Raw genomic sequence first — 20,925 nt, 5'->3', positions numbered from 1 at the left:
GGTCTTAATCCAGCAGTGGATTGATCGAGGCTGCTGTTGATAACGATGGCGGTGGTGGTGGGGGGTGAGTTTACTGATAGGATGACACGAGTTGACTGCCCACAAAGTGGTGCTCATGTTATCAACCCCGGGGGGATGCAGGGCTGAGTCAACAACCCCCTGCCAGCATTTGAACTTGTGACCTTCCAATGGCAAGCCGCGAGCTCTTAGCCGCTGTGCCGTCTTTCCGGATAATAATAATAATAATGGACTAATAAACTATAATGATCTTTATTTATCCAAGAAAATGGCAGTCTCCTCTTGAATAAGAAATCTCAATTCCCAGAGTTCAATGGCATTCAGCTATATATTCACTTTAAAATCTGTTCTTGCAAATAGTATATACATTAGTAGGGCAATCAACCGTTAAACATTGTGCATGATGATACCACAATAATCGACAGTTGGATGTCAATAATTTTATCAAACAATGTGATTTATTTATCTAGCTGACAAAGCCCCAGCCTCAAAACCATTTTTCACGCGCGTTGTGTATTAGGATGTTCAGCCCATGTCTTAATTAATATTTTGCGTCATGTTTTAAGGTGTTGTTGGCAAGTCGTAAAATAAATACTCATTTGAAGAGCTCTCAGAGGGAGTTCTGTGATATTCGCTTCTGTGGGACCTTTCGAGTGACAAGGGGCATGCGACGCTTGGCGATGGATCCAGACGGACGCTGTCTCACGAGGTGATGCCAACAATATTTGTGTACGTTTGGGATCAACATTGAGGGAAAGGATGAAGAAGAAAAAGAAATACTGATCAGGAGTGTCCTGCATTGGGATGATTGGCCGACCCCATTTAACGAGAGGTTTTGTTGCATGTGGGAGCAAACCCGGAGTCACCGGAGGAAACCCCGTACCTACAAGAAGATAACACTTAAAAGTTGCACAGTCGGCTTCACAACCCAGTTTGATTTACAGGCGGCCGAAAACCCAGATTCAAACCCATGGCCTCAGCAGTGCCAGCGCAGGGCTCCGACGGCTGAGCCACTTGGCCACCTCTCCTAAGCATGAATCCCCCCCCCCCCCGGGCTCTGCGGTGATGCTTTCCTCTCTCCCCCGTCACCAAACCTCCGCAGGTGACGTCATCGTGTACGTGAACGACACCTGTGTGCTCGGCTTCACCCAAAAGGAGGTGGTGAGGATGTTCCAGTCGGTGCCAGTGGGCGATTCCGTCGACCTTCAGCTGTGCCGCGGCTACCCTCTGCCCTACGACCCCGACGACCCGGACCTGGAGGTGCCGCCCTACCAGGACGGCCGGCCATCCGACCGCGGGGGGCCCGGCTCGTCCAAATCGATGCCGGACATCGCCGACAGCTCCCACGCGCAGTCGCCGCCGACCTACGACCCGCACCGCCGGCCGTTTTCGCCGCCCACGTACATCGCCAAGGCCAATGGCTACTACGACGACAGCGGCTCGCAGACGTCGTCCGTCGGCTCGCAGCCCGAGCTCGTGTCCGTCAAGATCGTCAAGGGTAAGGAGGATTCGCGTGACGAAGGTGGCAGTGGCGGCGTTGAGCGGGGGGCGGCCCGGCGGGGTTCAAATCTGGTGGACCTCCGCGGCAAGCGACGGGGTGAGGGGGTTGGGGGTTTACTAATAGTGCTTCCCCCCCACCCCACTCGGCCATGTCCCTATTGAAGTCAGGTGGGCTGTATAGGCGTGCATTTAAACAATGTTACTTGATTATTCACTTCCACGCAGCACTAAGTCGGTCACTATCCGAACGGTAAAAAAAAAAAATCTTAAAATTTCAATAGATTCTCTGATTAGTCTGGGCTTCATATTCTTTGGGTCTTTCGGTAAAGTCCCGTAGATAGGCTCCAAAAATAATAAAATAAAATAAAACTACGACGTTTCGATCGCGACACAAGACCCAAAGAATATGAATTCCTGCAGTCACGAAAGTTTTAAGTCAAGATTTAGTCTGGGCTATTTGAATACACGCAATGGACAGGAAGGACGAGATTAATGGGCTCGCATAATGCGCATGCATAATGTACGTTGACTCAAGAGCGCAGAAGTGTGGTCACCACATCTACGCCTCTATATAAGGAACGAAACAGATGGACTTCTCCACAAATCTGGCTATTGCCTGATGAAGCTCCGTTGTAATTACTGGCGAAACGTCGTACTCGGATTGTAAATGTTGTGGCCTGGCTCTCCAAAACACCGGTTAGTGCTGTACTAGTGACGAATTGGCCACGTTCTGTTTACGTGACAACCCTTACTAGTTGGCTGTGTCGGGTGGTGGCGGGTTTAAAGACGCATACATTTACGCGATCTAACCAAAAAAACCTTTTGGATGATATTGTTCGCAAAAGCCCTACGTGTTCAACAGCTTTATCATTGCGTAAATTCTCAGTGGGCGCAGAGCGATTTTGTTGTGCGGTGGTTACGTCCGCGAGTCCACATTGTTGGGCTCAAGCCCACCGGCCCGTCGACCCATTTTGCGAAGTGACCCACCCCTCTCCCAAGTCAATTGACTTTCCTTTGGTCAACTTTCCGAGTCTTCATTTTTTCGTGGTTATTGCCAGTGGGTCCACAGCTTGATTCCGTATTCCGTAAGTTAGCGTTGTCCTGCGATTTTTTTATCGATACGATGACCCCTAATGTGTGTTCGTTTGTCTGATCCGTGTGTTCTTCATTTTGTCCCTCGGTGCGATTTTTCGGTAACCACCTCCTCCGCGAATCTTTGCGAATTTTGCAGCTCCAGTTTAGTTTTCTACGTCAGTGTCCACCGTAATAAATATATCGCGGCAGGTAAATATGCGGCGGTGAATTTAGAGGTGAGCAGGTGAGCGTGACTTTGAACGGCTGAAGTTTGACGGTAAAAAGGCCTGCCATGTTACTGGTGTGCCTAGAGATGCGATGATAAATGTTTAAAGGGAACTACGTTTCGCCCGCATAAATGAGCGGCGGATATTCCTACAGTTATGTTGCTTTGTTCATATTTTAAACTAAATGTCTTGTTTTTGTGTATCGATAATTCACGTACATTTTATTTTGTGCAAACGTTCCGAGACACCTTCGTTGATGTGAAGGGACGCTATTTAAATAAAATATAAGCGGAACTCTGTTCCTGCGCCATGCCATGAATTATAAATATTTTCATTTCATCTGCCCCTTTGGCTTCCTAGGCCAGTATTATAAATCAGCATTTGTTTGAGCAAACAAACTCGGAACTGCTTTTAACTTTCTGGCTGTCATCAGCGGGGTCAGGGTTGTTGAACTAATGCGGGATTACGGGAAGTTATTAGCGAAAGCGCTAAATTTTTAAATCACGAGGCCTCGTTCAACACCAAAAACAATGACGTACACACACTCGTTATGCGTTGCTGTAGCGCAGTGTTATGTATTTTTTAGTCTATAATGCTCCACGGTATTGTATCGTGAGATTTTGTAGATAAATAACGATTGATTGATTGATTGATCGATCGCTGTGCCCCTGTGGTGTGTAACACTAAACATCTGTGGTGGAGGCACGCGTGTGTGTGTGGGTGTGTGTGTTTCGCGGTTAGCGCACTGCTACGAACCCGGCAACGCGTGTTCGATTCTCGCTCACGGCCAAGACCAGTGTCGATTATCTGAACACGTCCTGGGGGCCTCCCCTAGGTCAACTCGGTCCTCGAATGAGTACCTGGTGCGAATGTGTAACACATCACCGCTTTGGAGACAAAGGCGGCCGGGCAGTGGTGTTGGCCACCCACCCCCTCATGTGCCACAGTGCCGGTCTTCATCGGTGCTCCGCTAACAGCGCCTGCCCCAACATTCTGTTACAGGCTACACGGGGGATCTTGACTTAAGACTTGACTTAAGTACGTATGTTGAACTTTATTGGCACCACGCGTAGCCAACCGTGCCAAATCGGAGGTGCCGACATCTTTGTTTGCAACGGACTGAAGGGCGCGCAGGCTTCGGCTTCACGATCGCCGACAGTCCGAGCGGGCAGCGCATCAAGCAGATCCTGGACAGCCGCCGAGGCCTGGAGCTGCGCGAGGGAGACCTCATCCTGGAGATCAACGGGCGCTCGGTGCGCGAGTGCTCGCACATGGACGTGGTGACGCTGCTCAAGGAGTGTGCCACGGGCGCACAGGCCTCCATGCTGCTGCAGCGCGGAGGTAACGCGCCCGTCGGGGAGGCGGCGACCGCGATGATAAAGACGATGCCCTTGTCGTGAATGATCGGTTACACTCTAACCTCTTCGCTGGTTAAGCTTTGACCCGACCCTAGCCAGGGGTTTGGGTTCTGCCCTTTTGGGCTCTTCGCTTCGGGTCTTCAAGGTGACAGCTTCAGGGTGGATCTTTGAGTCTTCAGGTAACGACGACGACTTCCCGGTCCCGTTCAGGGGACCGTGTTTTATACTCGTCTCTGGCTCACTCCGCCCCTGGCCACTCCTCCCTTCTGGAACCGTCTGGAGGGGCCTGGGGAAGTGACGTTATCCCCCAGCTCCCTTCCTGTGGCGTCTGGGGGTTTGTACCTCTGGTCCCGAGCTGCCTTGGGGTTCACATTGGCCTATCACCATTAGACTCCCTTCTGCTCCCTGTTGACTCGAGGCCGTCATTACAGGCTACAAGTCGTGGCAATCGCCTACTGCGCTCAACGCTGCCGCTACAGTTGTAATAATGGTAACGTACATATGCTGAACTTCTTTCACACCGTACGTAGCCAACTGTGCTAATCAGACGGTGCGAGGGAAGGAAATGGCGAACAGCTATTTAAACAGTGCGGCACAGAGCTAAGAACAGAAATTAAATGCATACGGGGGAAACATATTCTTGAAAACCTCATCAAAGCATGCAGGGCCTCGTGATAAGAACACCCTACCAAATCAAAATATACACACCAAGGGTAAACAGAAAATTATTAAGGAAGTAAAATGTTGATTTGAAGCTTTTGTGACTGCAGGAATCCATACTCTGGTTCTTTCGGTAAAGTCACGTAGGTAGAAAAATAAAATAGATCACGACGTTTCGATCGCCACACAAGCAAACGTCTTGCTTGTGTGGCGATCGAAACGTCGTGATCTATTTTATTTTTCTACCTACGTGACTTTTCCCGAAAGAACCAAAGAGTATTAAGGAAGTCATATAGCCTTTTAAGGATGGATGTCTTTAAGGTGGGATCTGAAGGAGCCGGAAGGCTCGGCGGAGCACCGAGCCTCTGGTGGAAGTTAATTTCATGGCCCAGGTGGCGGCACGAGAGACGGTGTGGTCGCCCATCGAGCGGACGTCATCTGCCTGACGAGGAGCGTCATGTCACTTGTCCGTGTGCGATGCGGCCCACTAAGTCACTTCCACAGCACACGTCGTACAGAAGTGAGTTAGGGGCGCATTCTGACCGGGCGGAGCCAGGGACCCATGGTCGGATTCCTCCAATATAAATAAATATTCTGATTCTGAGGACGAGAGCCCTGTGCATGTGACATATGACCTCCAACGTAGGTCAAAGAGACCACGACGAAATATTTACACAATGCACGTCCCCAACTTAGGGGTTTGCAAAGAAATGTTTGACTCTATTTATTCCTGTCATGTTTTAAGGTGAGAGTTGAATAGAAATGTCCTTGTAAAATGAAAACTTATTGCGTGAAATGTCATGGGCATTTCCTAGTCACATTGCAAACAGACGAAGGTCTGGCTTGTCACATAAAAGTTTAAATTGCACAACATTTTTTAGGCTGCCACCCACTGGGAATTTGTGCCAGTGTTTCATAACGGTTTATGAATTTTGTACAATATTTCTGTATTGCTCTGAACATGTCCCAAGGTGTTCGTGGAGAGCTTTTGTATATAATTTATCTTGTTATTGTTTCCCCATGACATGAGGAAAACCCTAGCTACAAGTGTTGAACAGGCCACACACTGCCGATGAGACTTGTGAGCTTAAAACCAGTGTAATCTTTCATTTATTACCTTCATGAGGGTTGAGAGGGGTGGTCGTCATACATTTGTACAAAATGGATAATGTTGTACGGTCTTGGTTGATTGTGCTTAATAAGTCCTACATGAAAAATACTGAACAAAAACTAAAAAGTGTGCAAAGAAGCCAGACCGGGAGGAACACATGGACTCATTAACTTAAGCGGCTGAAAGGCGAGCAGAAGAACCGGTGGACTTGTGCAAGACGACAAGTCGTGGCTAGAAGGGACGATGCTTAAGAACAATAATGGAGTGGCAGCCAAGATTTAGAACATGCCTGAGGTGGAACATCTACTGAGGGATATGCAGAATTAAAACTGCTAATGCGCAGTTGTCGGGTAGGCTATTACTTTGCAAGATCGTTCGGAATCTTTATTTACACTGGAGGAATCCGAGAAGTTACGAAGATCTTGTTCACAGATGTTGCAGTACGGGAGGCTCGGCAAGTTCGATGTGGTGGTGGTGGATTGGGGAGGCCTTCATCCAGCAGTGGATTGATCATAGCTGATAACGACAAAGAAGTAATATATGTGTAGGAGTAATTTTCACTGCCCACACATAGCAGGAACACTCTTGACTAGTTTCAGAGTTTGTTTTGTCAATTAAAAATGTGTGTGTCACTAATACATTTCACTGAAACATATTGAAAAAAGTTATTGCTCTGTTTATATCACACCCGGCTTCTGAGCCACTGACTGCAAAACATCAACGGTCATTATATTTGGAACAGGTGGCATGCACTGTAGTTTCCAAATATTCACATCTGTGATTCAATCTGTGGAGAAGATGATCGACTGCGTTTGTGATAATAATGATGATGACAAATGTAGCTCGGATGCAGAATTTCCGCTTTTAAAATCCGCGTTTCCCGAGACTGGACGATGCGGTGGAGTGAGATGCATGGATGTGACGAGAGAAGAGGCGCGAGATCGATGCTCGCGGGAAGAGAAACCCCCGGCAGCCGTCCGCGCACAGTAAAAACGGGGCTTTAGCGTCGACAGAGACGATATCGTTCCGTGTGCGCGAGGCACTTTTTTTGTAATTTTGGAATGTCGCAAGAAAGATTGCGTGAAGTGTGTATTGGATTGCCAAGGGGTAGGGTGAGCAAACTTGGATGTTCACAGCAATCTCTGATTTTAAAGCAACGTGAAGTGTCTCGCCACGGTGGAGAGATGTTAACTCCCTCGCCTGGTATACGGGAGGTCGTGGGTTCGATCTCAACCCTGCGCCTGTATATTTGGAGATTACATGTCACTCTCTCTCCCTGTGGTCACGTGGATTTTTCTCAGGGTCCTCTGGTTTTTCCCTACACGTTTACAAACATTTGTTTTAGGGTATTTGGCTGCTATAAATTTCAGGTCGCTTCTGAAAATGAGCCATGTAGCTCAATGGGTCTTACCTGGTCAATTACAGATCGTTTATTTGTTAGTTTATAATGTGGCTGGAAAGCTTCCTAAACTAAATGTTGTAAATGTGCATACTGTCCTTCTTGTGCAATGTGCCCGGTTAATGTGCTGAACGGGCTTCTACTCATGTGTCAGTCCCAGAACACAGAAGTATTATTGTTGAGCATGGAATGCACAGACACGAGAAATGTCTTGAACAATTCTTCATTTATAACATTTAAAGTGCCTTGCTTTCTTGATAGGAAAGTAGATAAAGTACATATTCTTGGTTCTTTCAGGAAAGTCACGTAGGTAAAGAAAATAAATTAAAATAAAAAATAAATAAATCCGATTTAAAAAATATATATTTAAATCACGACGTTTCGGGCACAACCCAAGCACCCGTCATCATGTGGTGACAACCACAGCAAGAAAATCTCTGAAGTAAGCTACTTAAGCGATTATTTTGTATTTTTTTTTGCAATCACGAAAACTTCAAATCTAGATGAAGTACGTACAGTATTTGTAATTTGGAGCGGTACTTATTCTACGCTTAATTTCTCACTAGTCCAGAACGTTGCTAGGCCAGCTCAGAGTAGGATTTACTGATGTAAGGCACCAACTAACACTTGAGTACAAGCTACGCCTGTCCATAATAATATTATATTAGTTTACTCTCTAGTACAATAATCCCATGAACATGTTAGGACCATAAACGAGGCAAGATGGATGTGGCGTGGCCAAAATAATTATTGGAATAGCGTTGTGGACTTCTGGCTGAAATGAAGCATTGGACTGGACCAACATCATCCAGCCAGGATTTTAACTCGTAGCATTCCGGCTGCGAGGTCAGACGTTGTTATGAGCTCGCAATCATTACACACAAATTGCTTGCCACAAATGAACCACAATACGTTGCTGATCTCGTTAAGCAGCTATAAACCATCTGTGAACTCCGGTCATCCTCGGAGCAGCGGCTTTTGACTGGCCATCGAACACAAAGACTGTCGCCGCACCGCGCGCTTTCAGATGTGCTTCTGAAGCCGTCTGGAACGCTCTTCCTACTATATTAGGAAGCCACTGGAGCTATGCACTTTTAAATCATGTAGATTGACAACTCGTGTCTTTTAGAACTACTTTTTGTGTTTAATTTGTTGTCCTTCCCCCACCCTTCCGATTAGCACGGTTGGCTATGTAGGGTGCGAAAGAAGTTCTACGTAGATACATGCACACAGTGGTACTTGGATGGTTGTGCAGTCGTGTGCGCCGCGTCAATCGTGCCGCTGTGCTCATCTGCTCTGTGCACATCTTCTCTTGCAGGGCAATCGCCGTTCTCCCCCAACAGAGTGGCGCAAATGGTATGGCTGTGCAGTGCATCGTTTCCCATGTTTACATGACACCAACAAGCGAAATGTTACACGGAGGCTTTCGCGAACAATATTAGCCATTTCGATTTAAAGCTTTCGTGACTGCGGGGATTCATCTTCTTGGTTCTTTCGGTAAAGTCACGTAGAAGGAAAGACAGCGCTGCCTTTTCGACAGACCTGTTTTTCACCTGAGGACGGCTGCTTGCGTTGTGGCCGAAACATCGTGAGAATTATTTTATTATGCTTTATTTTTATTATTTTATTATTTCCCTTCTACGTGACTTTACCGAAAGAACCAAGAAGATGAATCCCTGCAGTCACGAAAGCTTTAAATCGATAACATGCACAACTCTGCTAACTGAACCCCCCACCCCACGTGCACACGTTTTGTCCCGGCAGCAGGCTTACGAACGACACGACAGCCAGGGCAGCTTGACACGGGACTCGCCGCCCCGACGCTTCTCGCAGCCTCCGGCCCTGCCACCTGCGGGCATCGCTCCGTCCCACGCGCAGCCCCCCTATAGGCGACCTCCTGCCGAGGAGTTCCGCGGCCGGCAGGAGGCGTCCCGCGTCTACGAGGACCCGCAGAGCCTCTACGAGGACTCCCAACGTGAGTTGGGGTTTCTGTCCCTCCGGAAATTTCCGCCGTCTTGTGATGATCCTGCTGCTGCTTGCTCCGCTGATACTGCCTGTTGCTGTGGTCCACAGCCTGTACTGATTCCCCCACCCCACCAATGTTTGTTCCTATCTTGCCATCAGTACCATGTCATTACTACTACTATTTATATTTTCCCAGACAAGGTCAAACTGAGCTACATAGCCTCTCTAGAAGGCCACAAATGAAAGCTCGGCAAAGTGGCTTATCACGTGGAAATTTATAGCAGCCAAATACTCTTAAACGCATGATTCTAAATGTGGATGGGAAAACGGGAGGACCCAGAGAAAAATCCACGTTGACCATGGGGAAAACGTGCAAATTCTAAATATATAGGCGTCGTGTTTGGGATCGAACCCACGACCTCCTGTATACCAGGCGAGGCAGATAACATCTCGGCACCAGGCCCCCCCATTCCATTAGATCATTAGTTCAGGGGTCTGCAACCCGCAGCTCCGGAGCCGTATGCGGCTCTTTAAGAGGACTGTTTCGTGACCGTTGTTTATTAAAGACCAACCATCTCGTATTCACATCGCATTGCGACTCTTCAAATATTGATTATTTTTTCACCGATTTCGAGAAAAGAAAAAAAGGCTCTCCTTGTTATCTTGGTTGTCGAACCGTGCATTAGATGAAGCGTCCATTATGAACTTTCGCAACAGCAGTGCATTGAAGACAAATGCATTCTCCTTTATTTTTTTTCATTGGGCTTTTCACATGCCTGGCACTTACTGAAAAGGGTATGCTCAGAGGGTACGGGGGCAGGTGGGGGGGCATGGTTTATGGATTGGGACTTTTGGGTTCACGATTCTCCCATGGGGGGTTATGTCCATGTGGTGGTGGCCCATGCAAATGAGCGCCACGGTGACGAGACGTTTACTACCTCGCCTGGTATGCAGAAGGTCGTGGGTTCGATCCTGTCCCTGACGCCTGGATATTTGGAGTTTGCATGTTCTGCCCGTGGTCGCGTGGATTTTTCTCCGGGTCCTTGAGAAACATGCTTTTAGAGTCATTTGGCTGCTATAAATTTCCACACGATGATGAGCCACTTCGTTGAGTTGTCATGTGTCATAGCCAGGTTGCTTCTGAAAAAGAGCTAAAAATGCTCTGTGCGCCTTACCTGGTCAAATATAAATTAGTTTAATGCTGGCAGTCCTCGACTTATGGACACCCGCGCTTATGAGAACTAGCTTCTGTGGAAAATTCGTTGGTTTTTTTTGTTGCATTGACTATTTTGTTCAGCTGAGCTTGCCCCCGCGATACACATATGAGTCAGCCTCGCTCTGTCAGTGACTGTGTGTGTGGGCATGTAAATACAAAGTACATTACTGTGTTCCGACTTACGAACGAGTCTCCGGACGGAATTGTGTTCGGAAGTCGAGGACTGCCCGTGTTTTTTTAGTTTTCGTCTCGACGGAACTAAAACGGCTCGCAGCGCAGCCTCTTCCCGCCTGTGATGTTGGGACCAGACCCACTGGTGATGATGCCCTCTCGCAGTGGAGCCCCCCCCCCCTCTCCTTTCTAGAGATATTGCGGTCGTTAACCTCTCTGCGAAATATTGCGTGCGTTTTATAAATTGCATTCTCGTTATTATTATTGTTGTTGTTCTCGACGAGACCTATGAGTATTGAGATGTGAGAAATGTAGACGGAAAGAGAGATGAAGTGAGATTCGATTTGCAGACAAGATCGAGACGGATAGATTGATTTATCTTTTGTTATGATCAATTGGCTTGTTATGTTTATTATAATGTGATTTCGGCTGTTATTTGATCTACTCACCTCCGATTAGCACGGTTGGCTTCGTACAGTTCTGCGAACGAAGTTCAACATGCTGTACATAAATACTCCGATTATTATTTTCATGAAACCATGGCCCCTTGAGCTGCATGGGGCTCTTGGTGAGCACCGACATTGGACGCACCCCTTTCCTCGACGGACGAACGGACGGATGTGACCGCAAGGATGCGTCGTCACGTGTTTGTATTTATGTGTGTGTATGTATGTATGTGTATGTATGTGTGTGTGTGTGTTTGTGTGTATGTATGTGTGTGCGCGAGCAGGAAACAGTTACCAGGAGATCACGATCCACCTGCGGAGGCAGGAGGCCGGGTTTGGCTTCCGGATACTCGGAGGAGAGGAGCTTGGTCAGCCGGTACGTGTCGCGGGGTTTTAAGCGTTTTTGCAATGTTTGTTTTGTGCCGACCTGAACCGCCTGGTGCTGACCTTCCACCCCCCGCGCCCCCCCCCTGCCGATTTGGTCATAGGATATACATTTTTTTATTAAACTCATTTCATAAGCCCATGGTTTACCTTTTAAAAAATATGGAACCGTCAACCCTTGCACCCATTCAAGGGAAGTGTGGACAGTTGGGGAGCAGTGTGGGAGGCAGACGGGTATGGATTTACAAGCCTGTGCATTTTCCCGGCAACCACAAATCAATGAGAGCTTTTATTTACAGTCGTGTGAGAACCCATTAAGACAACAGGTCTCTCTCAATCAAACGGTTTTTAAGAGGCCATCATGCCCAATGCCTTTGACACGACCACTTTTCACTATCACCCCCCTGGATATCTCTGCTCTTTCATGGTTCATACCTGACCTTGAAGAGAACTGTGCTCACGGTATAACCACCTTCTGGTCATCGTCCCTTTGTCACGAACCTATGAGCTCCACTCTAATGCCTGTCTCGGTAACCTGACTATACCTTCCTCCCCCCAGGCCCCCCTAATTATTCACGCACTAACGGGTGCACAAGTGCGCCGTGCCCTGCTGTCTTGCAACAATCTTAGTCAAATGATCTTCAAACCGATTTAATCGCAGGGCTGCCATTTGGCCAATGTGAGTAATAAAAACAAGCGATTTTTTGTTTTTATATTCAGTGACTGTTATCCTGACTGAGACCGTGAACTCTTGAGAACTCAGTTTAACCCTTTCGTATCAATGTATGTGGAACTTATTTCGCACTCTACGTAGCTAAGCCTGCTGATTGGAGGTGTGGGGGAAGGACAACGAACTAAACATAAAAAAAACAGTTTTGAAAATGAGATTTACTTTTTGCGTACGTATTGTGCGAAAAAAGTTATACGTACATACTTAACGAATCAAATCTTTAAACAAAATGCTTAACAAATATAACTCTTGACAAATAAAATCCTTTGTAAATAAAATGGGGAAAAAACTGAAAAGATAAAAATAGTTTAAAAGGCAGATAAGCTACACAGATGGATGCAAACAAATCGAGAGAGTCCCCAACATTCTGGGAAAGATGGGTTCCATAGATGGGGAGGAGGAGGCCCATTAGCCACACGGTCAGTCCCAGGCACACCACATGTCCCTGGGTTCTGTGGAGGAAATCTGCGTCACGGGTGAGAACCTCCATGCCCTCTGACCCCCCCCCCCCCCCGCCATGGGCCATGGGCCGCACCCGCTCGGCAACCCGTCCGTCCTCAGATCCGCATCGGAGCCATCGTGCCGGGCGGCTCGGCCGACCTGGACGGCCGCATGCGCTCGGGCGACGAGCTGGTGTCTGTTGACGGGATCCCCGTGTCGGGGAAGTCTCACCGCAGCGTCATCGGCCTCATGCAGCAGGCGGCACGCAACGGGCTCGTGGCGCTCACCATCCACCGGCCAACCCTTTCCGGTGAGCCGACGCCGCCACTACCGCCGCCAGCACCGTCACCGCCAGCGCGATGTTAACCCTTTCCCGTTCTAAAGACGTACATTTACGTCTTCCCTTTTTTTCGGACGTAAAAGGCCATGTGGGAGGGTGTGTGGCACAGTTTGGCGCCAGCTATTGTACAGTGAGTGCGGTTATGTCGCTGCAGTTCTCTGCGGATGAGTACAGTACAGTGTCTTTAAAAACAGCGGCTCCGAGATTAAGTGGGAACGGGACCCATCCTGCAACTTGCAGTCATCTCGGAACGAGAAAGGGTTAATTTCATTAAGGAAATTAGTGACGGCAATATTCGTCAACCGTGTGTTGCTTTAATGTTGGTCGACGATAACCGTGAGTGCATGGAAATCCACGAAGCGTGACGATGACTACGACTACTGCCCACCAGACTAATGGGTCTCAGTGAACACGGAGACTAAGATGTTTTTACAAATGTGATTAGAGGCTGCCCGTGCACTAAAGAAGACTAAAAATGCTAATTGGGAGATAGGAATTGTGCATCTTTCACACCAAAGTTTTGCAATTAAAAAAGCAAGAATGATTTTGCTGATGAGACATTGAATGTAGATACCCATCCTGAGTTTGGTTTATTGACCCAGTACGCTCTCCCAGAAGGCCATGTGGCTTGATGGGATGTTTACAAAAAATATTTAAATGTTTGATGTGCAGGGAGAAATTTGCGAATGAGGCATATTTTCCCACCCATTTATTTAATAACAACCGATTGCTTTGACCGCTGTCGCCGTCGACATCGTGACCTCAACTGTGTGACCTCTCAGCCGGCGCCCAGGGCGACGGGCGAGGAGGGGACGGGGTGCAGCGCGGGCCCCCCTGGAGGGAGCAGGCCTCGTACCCCGAGGCCTCGGCAGGCCGTCCATCCCCCGAGCACTACCCGGGTCCCGCCACGCGACGGGCCTTCACGCCGCCGCCGGGGGCCGACGACGCTTCCGGCGGGCACGCGCAGCCATACGACGTGGTGATCCAGCGGCAGGAGAACGAAGGCTTCGGTTTCATCATCATCTCGTCCGTGAGCCGGCCTGACGGCGGCGCCAGCATCGGTGAGAGCACGAGCGTTTAAAAGGAAAAAAAAGTTGTAGGAGCGTGAGCGCCAAAAAATTGGCCACCTTCGTTCGCCTCAAGCCCTCACGCAGTCGCCCACGCTGTGTCGACGACTTGGAAACCAGCTCGGGTCCCACCAGTTCCCAAACGGCAATCCATCCCCTATGAATAACTATTGAGTTTGGATTATGGTGATCGAATCTGCCTCTTGTTCCTGCACCTCCTCTTCCTCCTCCCTCCTCCCCTCCCTCCTCAACCGCTCCCCCTGCCCCCCCACCCCCTGCCGAGCCCAGGTCACATCATCGAGGGGAGCCCTGCTGAGCGTGGGCGGAGGCTCAAAGTTGGGGACCGCGTGGTGGCTCTCAACGGGCGCTCCATCGTGGGGATGCCCCACGCCGACATCGTCACCTTCATCCGCGACTCGGGGCTGCGCATCACCCTCTCCGTGCTCCCCGCGCAAGGTGCCCCCCCCCCACTCACTTAAATCCGCCCTAAGCTGTATGTCCCCCCAGCAGTTTAAGTGCTATTATTTTCAGCGCTGAGAGTTTAGAAGTTACAATGTTGAGATTGGTTCATTTTGAAATAGGAAAGAGCCAAAGAGCTGGAGTTGTTTTTTGTTGTTGTTTACAGTATTGTAACTCAAGTCTATTATTCATCGGCAGTTTTTGTTTGAATGGTTTTTTTGTTGAATCCCCGGTTGTTGACCTAATTTAGACCTTTATTTTCGACTTATTTTAATTGGTACGCCGAGAGTCGTAATAATGAATGCCGATTCCATTTATTTCAGATGCCAATGTCTCCCCCTCTTTGAGTGGTTCCTCCAAGCCAAATCTGGCGTCTACATCGCCTGCCCTCCTGCTCGCTAACCGGTGAGACCTCCCAACTTCACACGTTCAGTCTACGGGTAATTCCTCGTTGAACACGGCAGATGCCTTCCTGAAAAGTGCCGCGTAAAGCGAGGAATTACTTGCATGTACCGTTACAGGGCGTGACTTAATAAATAAAAACAATGCAAATTTGAACCACGTTTTGCGCTATAAAATTAGCCTGCATTCATCCCATGGTGGGATAGAGATGATGATACGCCACGTACTGTATCATTCCGCGTTCTGTATCATTCCACGTACTGTATCATTCCGCGTACTGTATCGTACCGCTCAGCCGCACGGCTCAAGAAATGAGTTCGTTGTCGACTGCTCAGAAACCGCATTCTATAATGGTGCAGTTGTTCTACATTGAAACAGATGCGTTCCGCGCGTGAAAAGTGTTCCCAGATAGAACAACCGCGTTATCACGAAAACGCGGCTCGGGGACAATTGCCAGGCTGCGGTGAGGGTCGCATAGGGCCACCTTTGTGTGTGTTGTGTGGTGCCTCGTTAATCCAGATAGTAATAGTCATTCAGTGACAGATGAGGTGAGATTCTTGTACAAAGCAGATGAATGGTTTTACTTGGGCCAAGAATATCGTTCCTAAGTGATGAAATGCTGTCTTTCACCTCATGGTTAATTGTCTCATTACCCATAATCCACCTAGACAGCTCATGATGATTTATAAAAAATAGAATTGAATATAAAATGGTAAGTACTTAAACTAAACTATTTTTTATTTTGCCAGGCGACCTGGGCACAACTGATAGCTCAAGGAAGTGGCTTATTATGTGGGCATTTTTAGCAGCCAAATATTCTAAACGCATGTTTCTCATGGTTGAGGGAAAAATCGGAGGACCCGAAAAAAATTCCACACGACCACGGGGAGAGAGACACTGCAAACTCTAAATATACAGCAGGCGTCAGGGGTGGGATCGAACCCACGACCTCCTGCATACCAGGCAAGGGAGTTAACATCTCGCCACCGTGGCGTTTAGTGTTACTAATTGTCATGATCTATAATACATTTTCAGGGCTGCAAAGGCATCCTTCTGAGCCCACACATGCACTGAGAAAACCGTTGAGAGTAATACCCATCAGACAGGATAAAGTAGTACCTCAAGCTTCGTCATGTGATGGAAAGCCTCTTCATCAGTCTAATCGATCAGTGGGCAGAGATCTGCCGGTGATTTAGAAACTTGGAAGAGTTGAGGAAGCTAAATAGCAACGGAAATCCATCTTGAATTTAGTGCGACGTGTAATTACGACAACTTTGGCGTACATGCACAATCCACTGCTGGATGAGGGTCTCCTTTCCCTGTGCAGATAGTGGGCATTATTTGACCATACTTCACCACACTGGTCCGTGCGTGTTGGTGCAGGTGAATAACATGAATGTGGGGCATAGAATTACAGTCCAACAATGGAGGTTCATCTACCGCCTTCTGATGCTGCCTACATTGTCGCCCTGTGACAGCCGATAACACCTCATGGTGGCTATGCGAGCAAATATCTAGGCCCCTAACCCTGCTTCACTTCTGAGGGTAGGTGCTGACCGGGTAGTTTGGTCACAGCTAGTGGGTGTGTGTGTACATATATATTGTTACGTGTGTGCGCGTGTATATGTAGCTGTGTGTGTGCACGTGTATATGTAGCTGTGTGTGTGTGTACATATATATTGTTACGTGTGTGCGCGTGTATATGTAGCTGTGTGTGTGCGCGCGTATATGTAGCTGTGTGTGTGTGTACATATATATTGTTACGTGTGCGTGTATATGTAGCTGTGTGTGTGCGCGTGTATATGTAGCTGTGTGTGTGTGTGTACATATATATTGTTACGTGTGTGCGCGTGTATATGTAGCTGTGTGTGTGCGCGCGTATATGTAGCTGTGTGTGTGTGTGTACATATATATTGTTACGTGTGTGCGCGTGTATATGTAGCTGTGTGTGTGCGCGTGTATATGTAGCTGTGTGTGTGTGTGTACATATATATTGTTACGTGTGTGCGCGTGTATATGTAGCTGTGTGTGTGTGTGTACATATATATTGTTACGTGTGTGCGCGTGTATATGTAGCTGTGTGTGTGCGCGTGTATATGTAGCTGTGTGTGTGTGTGTACATATATATTGTTACGTGTGTGCGCGTGTATATGTAGCTGTGTGTGTGTGTGTACATATATATTGTTACGTGTGTGCGCGTGTATATGTAGCTGTGTGTGTGCGCGTGTATATGTAGCTGTGTGTGTGTGTGTACATATATATTGTTACGTGTGTGCGCGTGTATATGTAGCTGTGTGTGTGCGCGTGTATATGTAGCTGTGTGTGTGTGTACATATATATTGTTACGTGTGTGCGCGTGTATATGTAGCTGTGTGTGTGTGTGTACATATATATTGTTACGTGTGTGCGCGTGTATATGTAGCTGTGTGTGTGCGCGTGTATATGTAGCTGTGTGTGTGTGTGTACATATATATTGTTACGTGTGTGCGCGTGTATATGTAGCTGTGTGTGTGCGCGCGCTTATGCATTTTGACAAATGCATCTCCGTGTGGAAATTACAGATCGGAAACCCGGCCAAGACAGGACACAAGACTCCCATCTATCACATCTACCTCGGTACTGACATTCATTCCTTCGGTCGCATCCCTTTATCCTTCAACATTATTTAATTTGATTATGGCCACATTGATACATTACTGTCATGTGTTTTTTGTTTGTTTTAAGCCAGATGTCACCCTGGCGACACTACCCAAGTCATCACCAGTGCTTGCTAATAGCACTTGCCCCGAACATTCTACAGAGGCTACACGGGGGGAAAACTAAAATAACCTATTTGTATTTCACCAGATAAGGCCCACTGAGATGTATAGATCTTTTTTTCAGAAGCGACCTGGCCGCAAATCATAGCTCAACCAAGTGGCTTATCACGTGGAAATGTATTGCAGCCACGTACTCAAAACGCACGTTGATTTTAAATGTCGAGGGAAAAATCGGAAGACCCAGAGAATAATCCACGCGACAGCCCAGAAAACATGCAAACTCGAAATATACAGCAGCAGTTGTCGGGGTCGGGATCGAACCCACGACCTGCTGTATACCAGGCGAGGTAGTTAACAATCTCGCCACTGCGGCACCTCAATCTTTGTCTTTGCTCGCAGGACGGCGAGTACTTTGTGGCAGAGCTGGAGAGAGGCAACACAGGATTTGGCTTCAGTATCCGCGGCGGGAAGGAGTACAGCATGGACCTGTTCATCCTGCGCGTGGCCGAAGAGGGCCCTGCCATCAGGCAGAGCCGCATGAGGGTAAAGCCCGCGTTTGTGCAGCCAGCAGGCAAAAAGTGGTGCTGGCTCCATGCTCAGATCGAGACGGGCGCAAGTGCCGGAAACTTGAACTGAATATAGCATTGGTAAAATTGCGTTTAAGGCTATAGATTGGGATATTTGTCTTGCGTGCGTGTGTGCGTGCGCGACCATAGGTGGGAGACCAGATCATGGAGATCAACGGGGAGAGCACGCGCGACATGATGCACGCTCGCGCCATCGAGCTCATCAAGAGCGGGGGCCGAAGGGCACGGCTCCTGCTGAAGCGTGGCACGGGCCAAGTGCCAGACTGCGGTGAGGGTCGCGTGGGGCGCTTGCCTTTGCCAAAAAATTTTCCCACCCTCGCCGCCGATGCCGTGTAAAAAAATGACTCGATCGCAATCAACGCGCAGTAATCTCCACCCCCCTGCTGGCAGGCACTTTTGCAGGCTGGTGTTTAAATCGTCTTATGCCGCACAGGGACAATGGTGCCTGCCATTAGGCTAAAAAAAAACTCTGCTCTGAAACGTTCCGTTACTTTATGGACGGAGTAATATGAACACGCGTAGCATTGTGTTATGATCTTAGTCTGTGCCTCCACTCCATTCAACGTAGAAGCTTTCAGAACAAATAAGACATTTTCATACAAAGATGCGTTACGATGGTGGATTGTTATGGGGGCTCCGTTGTGGGCAGTGCAGCAAAACACATAGTTGCGCGTTACTTCCATGCCTCCGCCTCTATGCTGCCCCCAGTCTTCAACAACTTCCACCAACTCAACCAGCGTGGTGAAGTATGGTCTAATAACGCCGCACGACCCGCACAGCGTGGCAAGGCCCTCGTCCAGCAGTGGATTGACAAAGCGGCCGTTTATGTAAACACGTTGGATTGCAATCACAAATGTAATAGAACACAAAGTTCCGTTGTGCTATATATAAATAACGTAGCCTTTTTGTCCTTCAGCCTGTTTATACACGTAGGTTGAACTTTTTTTCGCACCGTACATAGCCAGCCGTGCTAATCGGGAGTTAGCAACGGTTGACTACGTACAGATCGAATGCTTTTGAAAAACATTGCCCGAGAAGGCCGCTATAGGCTGATGGACCAAAGTGGAGTTTTTATTTATGCGTGGCGAAACAGACGCCTGGTACGTCTTTTAATGTTTCATATCCTCTCCCTGCTGTGACTCCTCCTCCTGTTCTCTCCTTACACTGTCCTGTTCTATCTTCTTGGTTCTTTCGGTAAAGTTACGTGACTTTACCGAAAGAACCAAAAAGATGAATCCCTGCAGTCACGAAAGCTGTCAATCGAAATTTAACTGTCCTGTTCTACTCTACAGCTGACGATCATTTGTTTACCCTCTTCCCAATAACCTGTCGATTTTTAAACCGTCGGCACTGACATTGCTTGCTTGGCTATTTCCCGAAGGCTAATTGGAGCGACGGGCTATGGTCCCTCGAGCTGCCCAATGTAAAATCGCCGGGTCTCCAGTTGCAAGCAGGAGTAATCGCTCCGCTTGCGTGTGATGGCATACGTGGTTAATGTACTGCAATACGAATCCAGTGACCCGAGTTCGTTTCCCAGTCACGGATAACATCAATGGCGAATACTATATAAAACCAACATCACAGTTACCAACTCCCACTGACACGGTGTGGTGAAGTATGGTCAACCAACATCCATGACCGATATGGCATGGGGCAGCCTGCATCCAGCAGTAGATTCACGAAGTGGTGTGAGCTATTTATTTTTATTTAAATTTATAATTTAAAGAAGTGCGCATTTTCTGATCTTCAGTGGGGATTATTTGTTGGAATAATAAGTTTTGCCATATTCGTCGGATTATAAGCATGTTTTCTTGTCTGTGACTTTATTTCGCAGCACTTTTGCGCAAATATCACGTTCTCACCACTCTATTCGTGACTGCTTTATCACGCATATGCCTCTCCATGATGCTAACCGCTAACTCACCGCGCACGTTCGTATGCTGTTCATCATTTTAACTGCGGTGGCCTCAAGTTCGCTTTAATCCGAGCTAAATTTCTCATGCCATTTATTCCGGAACGCACTGGAAGGCTATCATGGGGTATGGATTATTGCCGTAAGGCACTAGCACCAGAGCACAGGGTATGCCTATCCATAATAATAATCCTATGTTAATGGCAAGATGGATGTGGCATGCCAACTAAAACTGTTTCTGGCTGAAGTTGAGCACTGGATTTAATAATGAATGTTATAATGTTTCAGCCAAGAACAGACATTAACAAAATATTTACTTTAGTTCGAGATGCAGTACAAACTGTAATGATCCCTGATGTTTTAGCCGCGGAGTACTCGCACGTCAAGAATATTAATGCAGAGCAAACGTCGGGTGGTCCTGGATGATTGGGCTTTAAAATCAGGACCTGATCAGAGGAAGTCTTTATCAGTCTCGGGGTTTTCATTTTATCTCCAAAATAAATGTAGAGGTGTAATAATTATTATTTCTGTTTTATGAGGAAGGGGGACAACCCCAAAAACTGTTCGATGTAAATTTCCAGGACACAAAGCCTTGGGCCACAATCACGCAAGACTATGGCAAAGGCCCTACATTGCACAGACGAATATAGTCTACCAGTAGGAGGCAATATTTATTTGTGGTATTACCAAATTAACGAA

The 20,925-nt window shown here is 47.8% G+C and overlaps 1 protein-coding gene across 4 annotated transcripts in view; it reads left to right on the top strand.

Moving 5' to 3' along the window:
- LOC144731264 (membrane-associated guanylate kinase, WW and PDZ domain-containing protein 2-like) overlaps positions 1-20,925 on the top strand; it is a 135,313-nt gene that overhangs the window by 103,055 nt on the left and 11,333 nt on the right. For 3 of the 4 annotated variants that reach the window (XM_078612303.1, XM_078612302.1, XM_078612306.1), the window contains exons 13-24: positions 1,121-1,516; positions 3,945-4,160; positions 8,666-8,703; positions 9,112-9,322; positions 11,430-11,521; positions 12,821-13,010; positions 13,823-14,101; positions 14,396-14,563; positions 14,890-14,971; positions 17,530-17,584; positions 18,127-18,270; positions 18,444-18,582. In XM_078612303.1, coding sequence (XP_078468429.1) covers positions 1,121-1,516; positions 3,945-4,160; positions 8,666-8,703; positions 9,112-9,322; positions 11,430-11,521; positions 12,821-13,010; positions 13,823-14,101; positions 14,396-14,563; positions 14,890-14,971; positions 17,530-17,584; positions 18,127-18,270; positions 18,444-18,582 — 2,010 coding nt within the window. The remainder of the gene's footprint in view (positions 1-1,120; positions 1,517-3,944; positions 4,161-8,665; positions 8,704-9,111; positions 9,323-11,429; positions 11,522-12,820; positions 13,011-13,822; positions 14,102-14,395; positions 14,564-14,889; positions 14,972-17,529; positions 17,585-18,126; positions 18,271-18,443; positions 18,583-20,925) is intronic. The other variant, XM_078612304.1, reaches the window with a different exon arrangement.

This window comes from Lampetra planeri, chromosome 38 (assembly GCF_965212315.1).
Source record: "Lampetra planeri chromosome 38, kcLamPlan1.2.h2, whole genome shotgun sequence".
NCBI lineage: Eukaryota > Metazoa > Chordata > Hyperoartia > Petromyzontiformes > Petromyzontidae > Lampetra > Lampetra planeri.
Note: the sequence above shows the minus strand (reverse complement) of the source record. Positions and strands in the feature narration are given on the sequence as shown.